Source organism: Podarcis melisellensis (genome assembly GCF_964234715.1).
Source record: "Podarcis melisellensis genome assembly, chromosome: 17".
Lineage (NCBI taxonomy): Eukaryota > Metazoa > Chordata > Lepidosauria > Squamata > Lacertidae > Podarcis > Podarcis melisellensis.
The window spans coordinates 8,798,774-8,810,573 of record NC_138534.1 but is presented as its reverse complement, the minus strand read 5'-3'; the positions used below and the strand labels follow the sequence as shown (position 1 = coordinate 8,810,573).

Sequence of the window (11,800 nt, the reverse complement as noted above, 5' to 3'; positions counted from 1 at the left end):
GAGAGGAGGAATTAAGAAGGGGAAAGGGTTATTAGAATACAAAGTTTTTATTTTGGGAAAAAGAGGAGAAGCTGTAGGGTTTAGGTGAATGAGAAGAAAGGTGCTCTCCTGGACCAAACCTCTGAATTCTTGCGTTCTTGTCTTCAAGTTGGTTTGTTACTTGCAGGTCATGGCATTTGTGGATACTGTAATATCCTCGGCTGGGTTCAACCACTTGCAGGATGTACAATCTGAACTTATCCAGGTGAGGAGCAGGGGTTTATGGTGTCCTGTTGGCTTGTGTACTTTGCCGAGGGTTGGGAATTAAAACGGGGGTGGGAGGGTGGGTTAACCGGTCTCTGGCTTGGCCCTAGCATTGTAAAATATCTGCCCTTAATTGATGTGTTGCATCTTGCTTCTTTCCCAACACTTCTGAATTCTGCCTAACTTGTTAGAAGATGGCAAAAGGAAGAGGTTTTTTGTTTTTTTAAAAAGTGTGTGTAAAACTTGGTTTTCATGCTTCCAGCAAGGCACTCTTTCTGAAACAGCCATATATGTTTTCTTGTAATATGCATATGCTAGGCTTCTAGGGTAGCTTTAAAAGTTGCACATGCCTACCTGCTAAATATGTTGCTTATAACCACAGTCATAGAATTCTGGATCTAGAAGGCACATTGGAAACAATACACTCCCAATTGGTTGCTCAGTCAAGGGAAAATTACAGCATCCCTGTCAGGTTCCAATCCTGCCTCTGCTTATATACAGTACCTCCAGTGAAGGAGAGTCCCAACCATCTCCTGAGGCAGTCTGTTCCGCTTTTCTTACTGTTGGGAAGTTTCTGCCTACCTGCAATTTTCACCTATTGGTTCTAGACACAGGTCTGCTTTGTCTTCTTTGGGACAGCCCTTCAGATATTTTAAGAAATACATGATAGCAGTCTTCATCTTCTCTTCTCTGGGCACAACATGCCTGCTACCCTTCTATGTCTCCCCCTTTTTCCTTCCTGCCTAAGTTCCTAATCTAAGTTTGGAACGTGAGCTCCTCCAGGCAGGGATCTGCATTTTATAATATTTTTTGGCACAATTAGGGTAGAATTGAATTTCCATGTGTTTCTAACAACATGCTCATTCTGCCAATGTATTTGCCCTTTCGCTGTAGAATCAGCAGTATAAATGCCTTCTCGTGTGAAGAAAGCAGTGTCCTTCAGGAGACTGGTGATATATGTGGGGCTTCCTTTAAGTTTTAAATTTTGTCATTCATGTGAAATGGGCAAGACAGCATACTGTACCTTCTTTTCTGCACAGTTTTATTACGTTTTTTCTTTTGCCCCTCCCTTTGCCTAAATTTTCTTCAAAAATGTGTACCTAATCAATGCTCCGAAATTATGACTGGGGAGAAACGTGTAATCTATAATGGTTGCTTGTTTTATAAATCGCTGTACGCCTGTTTCTTGACTTTAACTGTGGTGGGACCTGGATTTTTAGAGAAACTTGTGAACACTGCCATTGTGCCAGGTAAACTGACAAACTAGTAGGCATGGGGTATCCTTGGTTCAGATCTCTGACTGAGCCATGAACTTGCTGGGTGTGGCGAAGCAAGCTGCAGTTTTGTTTTGGTCTCCACCCCTTCTGCAATCCAAGAATAAGACTACTAACCTACCTTACACAAGTATGGATGGTGATTCATTTTGGATCCTTCACAGAGGATCACATGATTGCAAGAACCCCAGAGGTGTTCATGGGCAGATGGAAGAGGGAGGCTTGTGTTTAGAGAAGAGAGCTCTTACAACAGGCATAGGCAAACTCCAGCCCTCCAGATATTTTGGAACTACAATTCCTATGATCCCTAGCTAACAGGACCAGTGGTCAGGGATGGTGGGAATTGTAGTCTCAAAACATCTGGAAGGCTGGAGTTTGCCTATGCCTGTCTTATAACCAAGATTCCTGTGTGCTTGGCAGTGCAAGGACATCTCTCAGTTCTGCTTCCTGATCCTGATCTAAATTTCTTGTATATCATTACACGTCAAGGATAGCTGTGACTTTAAAGATGAATGGGAACCCTGTACAAAGTACTTAAAGAAACAACAAAGTGAACTGGTCTCCTTGGCAGGTTTTGAATAAACATACACAAACTTTTTATTGATAATAGTTAGATAGATAAATTAAGGATCTGTACAATTCTGTAACATGCAGAGAATAACAAACGCTGAAAAACCAGAGAGAGGAGCTGAAGGAAGTCTGGGGGGAAGGGAGGGTTTTCTGTTTTCCGGGGAGGGGAGGGGAAAAATGGGGATGGGGGAAAATGAGGATGATGCATTTTTGAAGAACTGTTAATTAGAAATTCCTAATAAAAATAAATTTCTTGTACATCCAGTCATACAACAGCAGTACAGTGCTGTGGGATGTGATCCTGATAGGTGGGTTTGAGAGCACTAGAAGACAGGAGCCACAAGTAACATTTGCTCCATGGTTTCCCCCCAAGGCTCAAAATATTCTGATGAACATTTTTGTTGCCTATCTTTGAGCTCCCTGTAGAGATAGCTAGGGTCCTGCCTATCCCTGATGCAGAATTGTAGCTTGTGCAGGAGGCCTGATAAGAAGCCCATTATCTTTGCCCTAATGGCAGGCACTGGAGCGCATTAGAAGCTTTTGTAAGTTGCTTCCCAGTTTAAAGCAAAGAAACTGAAGGAAACGGTTGCAAGCTTTATTCAGCAGGAGCCAGTTGTGGCACCAGGGCCTAACCTTTTTGTACTGTTTGTTTGTTACAGTGGTGGAAACAGGAGGACTCCTTAAGCCATTCATCTCGGGGGCTCTTAGATGTGCCCCAGCCTGAGGGGTTTCAGCAGATGAAGCAAGAATATGAAGCCTACTGGGATGTTGACTTCCTCATGAGAAACTTCTCTGCCTCGGAGCCAGCCACCTCTAGTGCTACTTGGGTTGGCCAAGAGGAACAACCTGCAGTGTCCACTGCCTGCCTGCCAGTAACCACCGAGGAAGGAATGAGAGGCAGGCTGCCCAAAACCAACAGAGGGGTGCCTGATGCTCCTTGGGCACCAGGGTTTGACACCAAACTCCAACCAGGAGATAGCTCTGTGAACTATGTTCCTTCTGCCCATCACGGATACGCCCAGAATGTGATGGATCCAAATAAGAGCCTAGCATTGTCCAGTGATCATCTGCAGCACTTCCTTACCCAGGCAGATTTTGGGGCTTTTGCTCCCACAGTACAGCACCACGGAGAGGCAAAGCAGAGAGTTCATGGGCAGTACTACCAGCTGACCTATGTACACCCAGGTCCCTCTCTGCAGAGCAAACATGGATCTCACAGTCAGCTTCCACCGGCGCAATCCCAGCTGCCACACTGCAGTCTGCTGAGCAGCAGTTTCCCTACCTACCCTGGCCACTACCAAGCCACATTCCAGCTTTACCAGACAGATGCAGCTATGTCTACTACATCTTCCCTTTACAGCACCCTGACGCCTCCTTTGCCTGCCAAGGAAGCCACAGACAAGCCTAAGAAAGGACACAAGACTTCATCCCGTAAGCAGCCTGCCAGCCACATCTGCAATTATCCCAACTGTGGGAAAACTTACACCAAGAGCTCCCACCTCAAGGCCCATCTTCGCACTCACACAGGTAAAAAAAAAAGCCGCTTTATAATAACAACAACAATAATAATAAAAATAAAATTTTATTTATATCCTGCCCTCCCCAGCCGAAGTCAGGCTCAGAGCGGCTAACAACAGTAAAAGTAACACAATTTACATAAAATCACATCAATTAATTGAAATGCATTCTAAAATCAATTCATTCTAAAATCAGTTCACTTAATGGCAACCATTGGACTAGAGTTCTGAGGATTAGCAAAGGAGGGGGTCAGACTGTGCCTTGGCCAATGGCCTGGTGGAACAGCTCTGTCTTGCAGGCCCTGTGGAAGATGTCAAGTCCCACAGGGCCCTAGTCTCTTGTGACAGAGCGTTCTACCAGATCGGGGCCACAGCCGAAAAAGCCCTGGCTGTGGTTGAGGGAGGTCCCTGGGTTGGGAGTGGATTCCTTAGTAATGCTGCCCTCAGTAGTATCATCCTGCAAGTTGAACACTACTTAACCATACTCCAGCTTTCCACTGGAAATTCCCATCACAGGTACTCTGCTTTCTCTTCTGGTTTTCCCCCCCCCCATCATTTAACTATAGGGTGTTTCACTACAGTGACCCAGACCCATGCCAAGGCTGGAGGGGGAAACTGCTGTTGATTGAGTTGTTCTTCAATAGTGGGTGTGAGTCTACTCAGTTGCCTTTTTTAGATGAAATCATACCCCACCTCCCCCAAAATGAGCAGGTTTGTAGTCTGGGGGTGATCCTGGATCCATCTTTGTCATGAAAGGCCCTGATGACCTCAGTGGCTAGGAGAACCTTTTTATTAGCGTTGGCTAGTAAGATAGCTATGGCTGTTTCTGGACTGGGATGGCTTCGCTACTGCCACCCATGTGCTGATAACCTCCAGGCTGGATTACTGCAATGTACTCAATAAGTGGGACCTTCCTTGAGAAGCCACAGATTACCTCCCATTAAATATTAGATGGGCTCTGTCTCTGTTCCGTTTTGGGCACTTGGTGAAGCCCAGCCTCTCCCAACAAACATTTTATGTAGATATTTTCCCTTGTCTGCATCTGTATTGGAACACATGGGGGTTATATAGATTTTTTTGTTTTATCATTTGTATGTTTGTTGCCCTTGGGACTCTTGGGAGGAAGGGTGGCATAGAAACATAACAAGAAGTAAACATAGAAATAAGTTACCATAAGTAAATGTGAGTTTAATCCTCTTTTGGCTCAGAAGAAGCACAAGGTTGCAGTGATTGTTGCTGGTCTTTTGCAGGTGAGAAGCCATACCCATGCCTGTATGAAGGGTGTGCTTGGAAATTTGCCCGCTCCGATGAGCTGACTCGCCATTATCGCAAGCACACTGGCCAACGCCCATTCAAGTGTCAGGTCTGCCTGCGCACTTTCTCCCGTTCGGATCACCTCTCCCTCCATGTGAAGAAACACGTGTAATTGATGCCCAAACCCTGGACTGCAGTGGACATTCTGGGCCAACAGGAGATCTTGAAGAAGAGGGTGGTAGGGGTGGGTCATTGGATAACTGCAGGTGTAAGCCTTTCTCTACTTGTAGCCCCTTGTCCTTCACAAGTGCTGTGTTCTGCATCTGTGGTAGGGAACTAATTAGGCCTGGCAAGGGTCTTAATCTGGGCAGCTAGGCCACTTCCCCCTGAACTATGGCCATCTCAATGGTGTGGCAATTAAAGACATGGCTGGGATTGGCTGCACTAGCGAGTTCTGGTGCAGCTGCTCTCTGTGCTGATCTAGGCTCTTAACTGGATCACGTTTGCCACTGTTCTGTATATGTACTAATTTCTATGAAATAAAGCCAAGCCATTGCAGAATGATTGGGGTAACAACTCATCTATCTCAGAGGTGAGGAATCTGTGGCTCTTCAGACATTGTTTGGCTAAACTTCCCATCATACCATTGCTTGTTCCAGTTTATGGGGACATCGCTTGTTTATGGGGACATTGCTTGTTCCTTGCTCATGGGGAATAGAATCTTCTCCCTGTATTTTGCTTTTCTGACCCAGTCGTCATCCATGCAGACCACTGTCTTCAGTCCTCCCAGAATGTTCCTGTAGCTACGGGTTGCTTACATAAGTTGAGTTCACGTCCAAGGGATGTGGGCAGCCCGAGGCAACTGCGTCCTGCGGGTTCTCTAACTGTATAAAGGGAAAGTGGAGTAATAGTACCATTCAGGGGCAAACGCCTACAGCTTTCTTTATTAAAATTAATTGGCTGAAAAAGTGCTGTCTCATGTATTTCATTTGTGCTGAAAACTGAAAGTGTTCATTCTACAGTTTGCTGGATCAGATACTGGGCAACAGAGCTCAGAGTTTTACCCTCTAGAAGACAAATAATTTCTGGTGTCCTCTCACCTTTTTAGCAGCCAAAATGATAATGCCAAGAATAACTTGGCCCCACCAGAAGGATCACACATTGGTACCTTTCATCACTGCATAGATTAAAATAGGCAGTGCTTTGGGGGGGTGCATAATCTTAAAAGTTTGGCCTCATTGAGGGGCAGTCTTTCAATATGAGTCAGAAAATGAGAGTACCCCTAAACATTTTTTAAGGAAAAAAAAAGCTCTGAAAATAGGATGGGCTTGTAGGCATATAACAATTTATTCTTACGCTATTCCTTCTTCCTGTTCACTACCAATTTGCTTGGTAAAAACCTGTCCTGGACTGATTAAAAAAGTAAACTTTGTCTTAAACTTATGGTCACACTAGAGGGCAATTTAACTGATTATATGAACCTTCCAGGTTGTGCACAGCCTCAGATTTCACATGTCAGTTGATTAAGGTTTGTGTATAAATTGGATCTTTCCCACCTCACCCCAGCCTGAGCCCCAGACACCAACTCTGCAATAGTAATCATGTCTACTCAGAAGTGAGTCCCGCTTAATTTGGTGGGGCCAACTTCTAAATAAATGGTGTTAGGATTGCAGCTTTAGGTAGAAGGTACAGAAATCTCTAGAAGGGCAACATAATGCTGGTCATATATTTTAAAGTCCTCAAACTACAAAATGGAAGCAGCAATCCAAAAACAGAATCGCTTGAAATTGTGGTTGTGATAGATGCTGCTGAGTAATAAAACTATTGTCATGCGACACAGCCAGAAGGCTGCATTGTGGCCTTTGCTAAAAGGTATGTGGCAATATAGTTGCATTAATCCGGCTCTGGAATACTATAATTTTGGGAAGGATGAGTGACAAAAAAACCCTCTTTAAGAAACCACAGACCTTGATTTACATTGCTAAAATGTGATTTCAGACATAGTGTGTGTATTTTAAGTGTGAGGCATTTTATTCAGTGGAAAAAATGATTGGCCGGATCTAGTGCTAGAGTGGCCAGGAGAAAAAGAGCACTGGGCTTCTCCTGAATCTTTAACCGTTACTTAGAAGAGAAAATTTCAGGATGTGTAGCTTGCATTGTAAGCTATACCTGTTGAAATTCTTTCTTCTACACATTAAAGGTGCAGGAGCCCAGAGCTGTAGCTAGGGGGCGGTGAGGAAGGCCCCCGCCAAGGGCACAGGTGGCGGGGGTGGGCAAAATCGGCTAAAATATGTCAATAAATATGTCTATAAATAAAAATTATTGATTAGAGCCTTATAAGAAATGGTTTTAAATAGAGGGTGAATTGAATGGGTGGGTGGGTTGGGTGAGAGGTGGAAAGAAGAGCTAATTTGTCCATGGCTAGGGGGCACAATCTGGACGGTTCTGCCAAGGGTGCAAGATCACCTAGCTATAGCTCTGCAGGAGCCCTGTGTCCCGTCTCTCCACCCGCCCTTGAGCACCCAATCTAGTGCTAGCATGCACATGGTGTTAAGAGGAAGGCACACTTGGCAAATCCACACAGCGATCAACTCCCACCCGGAAACCTATGTCCCCATTGTGGAAGGATGTGTGGATCCAGAATTGGCCTCCACAGTCACCTACAGACTCATTGTTAAAACTGTGTTTATAGAAGACAATCTTACTCGGCTACAAGTGATCGCCAAAGAAGAAGAAGGTTTCTCTGTAGGGGAGCTGGTTCTGCAGTGAATAGACAGCTGTAATGTTTTAAGTGTGGTAGATACGGGTTGAGTACCCACTTGCAGCATTGGTGTTTTCAATTGGTGATTGTGTGCTTTCAAACTAAGTCCATGTTCCTGAAAATGCCACAATAGTGGATGCTTCCACATGGAAATTTATCATGGCCTCTGTTCCTTATGCATACAAGTTTTGCCCTGGGCCCAGATTACAACCAAAATGCCTTCCTATTTGGTTCAGTTTTACTGGTTTTTTGTTTTAAAAATCTGGTAAATAAATACTAAAAACCATGTGTGTAGACCTCCCCTGGTGATATTTGTAGGAAATCAGCAATGGAGCACCAGTCCAGAAGGGGAGTGTGACCTTGAGTTGGGGTATTCCAGCAGCTTTTTCTTCAAAAGAAAAGTACCAGCGTTAAGCATGCTTTAAAAATCATGTGGTTAATGTAACCCGTAATTAGCCCTAAGTGGTCACATCTACAGGTGTGTCTCATTATCTCTGAAGCAAGGCTGCAAACCTTGCATAATTCAAATCGCCAGTGCTATAAATTCTTCCTCAGATAACAGTATCCTTTCTGGGGCTGATCAAAGCCACCTGGTTGCCAGGGTTACTGATTGTTTGCCTAATAATGCCCCCTGCAAAACATCTCAGCATTAGATAGTTTAGAAACAGTTCTCCTCCCTTCTCAGGTTTAGGCTTAATTGCTTCATTATCATTAAGGTGGGGTTTCCTTAGCATTGCTATCAAATCTAAACCCCTCTTCATTCCATCATTGGCTGTGTTCACATTTGACAATGAGCTGTGGCCTGCCTTATTCACACAGCCCAATTATTCTCTGCTTTGTGTAAGGGCAAAGTAGGAAGCAGATGTTTTGGACTATAAATCCCTGACCATTGGCCATGCTCCTTGGGGCTGAAGGCATACCCTCCAACATACTGCATGAAAATAGGGACATTCTATGCTTTAGAATTTTTGCTTAGTCATTTAGTCGTGTCCAGCTCTTTCTGACCCCATGGACCAAAGCACGCCAGGCACTCCTGTCTTCCACTGCCTCCCACAGTTGGGTCAAACTCATGTTAGTAGCTTCGAGAACACTGTCCAACCATCTCGTCCTCTGTCGTCCCCTTCTCCTTGTGCACTCAATCTTTCCCAGCATCAGGGTCTTTTCCAGGGAGTCTTCTCATGAGGTGGCCAAAGTATTGGAGCCTCAGCTTCAGGATCTGTCCTTCCAGTGAGCACTCAGGGCTGATTTCCTTAAGAATGGAGAGGTTTGATCCTCTTGCAGTACATGGGACTCTCAAGAGTCTCCTCCAGCACCATAATTCAAAAGCATCAATTCTTTGGCAATCAGCCTTCTTTATGGTACAGCTCTAGAATGTCCCAATTTTCTAAAGTTCATAAATTGTTCAAAAACCATATTGTCAGAAGGGCAATTTTCATGGTCTGGTCAAAATATAAAGACTTATTGGAGAGTAAAACTCCGAGGTGGCTCTCACCGATGGAGGCCAAAGCACGTAAAAGACTCAATATGGAGGCCCACTGGCCTAAATATTGGGAAATAATTGAAAAAATTGGAGATAAATGGAGGTTACAGAGTATGGAAAAGTTAAAAAACAAGGTGCGAGATTGGTTGCATTATGCTCAAATCCAGGAAGTTTTTAAAGCAGACAAAAAAGTGGGTTTTCAGGAGGAAAAATCGAAACTAGAAACAGAGTTGCTTGAGCCAAAATCTAAGCTAATTTCGAGAATGTATAACTTGCTGCTTAAATGGAACACACAGGATGAGATTGTCAAATCCTCTATGATAAAGTGGGCACAGGACTTGGGGCATAACATTATGTTTGAAGACTGGGAAAGGTTATGGAACACCGGAATGAAATTCACGGCATGTACTGCCTTGAAGGAAAACATTATGAAAATGATATACCGGTGGTACATGACCCCAGTCAAGCTTGCAAAGATATATCACCTGTCCGATAATAAATGTTGGAAATGTAAGGAAGAGGAAGGGACATTTTTACACCTCTGGTGGACCTGCCCGAAAGTGAAGGCCTTCTGGGAAATGATACATAATGAACTAAAAAAGGTGCTGAGATTCACCTTACCTAAGAAACCGGAGGCCTTCCTTCTGGGCATGGTAGACCAGAGGATGGTCAAGAAAGATAGAACTTTCTTTATGTACGCTACTACAGCAGCGAGGATTTTGTTGGCAAAGCACTGGAAGACACAAAATCTACCCACATTGGAAGAATGGCAGACGCAGCTGATGGACTATATGGAGTTGGCTGAAATGACTGGCAGAATTCGAGACTCGGGAGAAGAAGAAACGGAGGAAGTTTGGAAAAATTTTAAGGACTATTTGAAAAAGCATTATAAGTTGTATGAATGTTAAAAAATGCTCCTTTCTAGGAAGGTATAGCTTCAGTATCGGCAAATTTCTGAATTGATAAATAAGACACTATAAGACAGAAGTGAGATAATGAAATATTTTTATTGTGTGGAAATTAAAAATTAATGCAATTGTACTGAAATGTTTACATCAGATAACACGATAAAATGGAAGATATATTGTTATGTATAAAATAAGTTAACAAATTGCTGAGGTTTTGGTTACACAGGGAATGCAGGGCTCGGGAGATGGGGGGAGTCTATTGGATCTATGGAAGTATGTATTTGAAAGTGGAAATTTGTTTATTAAAAACCTAATAAAATATTTATGAAAAAAAATAGAATGTCCCAATTTTCATGAGTCGTAGCCCAAAACATCAGGAGGACAGCAGGCTGGAGAAGGTTGGCACAGTGTTCAAGGTTTGTTTCTCCTTAACAAGTCAGGATTTGGGTTTAAGGCTGGCTAGCAGTCTTGGTTTGTTAAGAAGAAACAAACCACAAGCCCAGGTTTTAATGCAACACTAAGCTGTCCCCATCTTGGCTTGTTTGTCCATTTGCGCAAAGCAGGAGAGAACAGCCACTGTTTCATATACACATTGCGATCATGCAGCTCTGCCTGCTCTGCAAGTGCTGAACAAGGAATAAGAAGTGAATCCTCTCTTGGAGACTTACAGCCTCCTATCTAAACACTGAAATTGATTTTAAGGATCCTTTGTGCACATTCTGGCTTAGGTCTGATAACAGTAAACTTGTGCCTAGGTAGCAGCACTTCTGGTAGCCTGTGTGGGCTCACATGGGGGCTTCTGCAAGAGAAATAAATCTCCCCCCTTTTATTACTCACAATTATATATTTACATCATAGCTTTACATCTTACAAGTATACATATTCTTTGTTTCCAAAGTATATTCGTGATTATTATTGTCATCATTCTTAAGTCAGCAGATATTACTACACACAAAACAGAAAAAATAATATTCTTCATAAATGAATGACTTCCCGCCTCTTCCATTTTGTACCACTAAACTTATTGCTTATATTTGTCTATTGTCTTTTTATTTACTATATTGTCCTTTCTGTCAATTTGCCTTTTATATTTGTTGTCTACAGAAACTACTCAAAGGCCGTTACCGTTTTAAGATTGCAGCAATAAGATAAATAAATAATTGCACTTAGAAAAGCAGTATGTAGGATGTCTGGGAGGGGGCTAGACTAGAACCCTTTTTCCTGATATGGATTTTATTTGTAGAATGAAGGATCCACCCACACTTACAGTATGAAGGAACAGAGCTCATGTTTACCATATGAGGGAAGTTCAATAAGATAAAATATGTGATGTGTTATGTGGCATGAACAGAGATGTTATAGAAAATTTAATTAAAAAATTTATATAAAAAAATGAGTGGAAATCAGACTTCTGAGCTGTTGTCTGGCAATTTAAACATTGTCTCACACAATTTAGGAAAACAAACTGTTTATATCATAATCAATCCCCCAAACCATAATTTCCAGGTACTTTTAACACACTTTAATTGTACAAAACCCAAAATGATTAAAGATCTGTTAAGAAAACGACGGTAGCAGATCAAATGGGAAAGCTGGCTCAGATGCAAAAGGTTGAATCTCTCAAAAGAGGAAGAAATTCCACAACTCTGTAAACCACCAATAATACCTTTCAAGAATGCCTGTGTACAGGTCTTATGAATTTGGGGTCCGCAGATGGGATTGCCAAGAAACTTTTAAATAAACTTAATCATAGTAGGACACCAAGTAGCAGATGTATTCAAGGCCAGAGTGTC

General features: G+C 42.9%; 1 protein-coding gene across 1 annotated transcript; it reads left to right on the top strand.

Annotated features, from left to right (window-relative positions):
* On the top strand, positions 1-5,815 carry KLF1 (KLF transcription factor 1). The gene is made up of 3 exons (XM_081895164.1): positions 1-244; positions 2,747-3,614; positions 4,855-5,815. The coding sequence occupies exons 1-3, from the start codon at positions 89-91 to the stop codon at positions 5,028-5,030; spliced, it is 1,200 nt and encodes a 399-aa protein (XP_081751290.1). The 5' UTR covers positions 1-88; the 3' UTR covers positions 5,031-5,815.
* Positions 5,816-11,800: the final 5,985 nt, after the last annotated feature.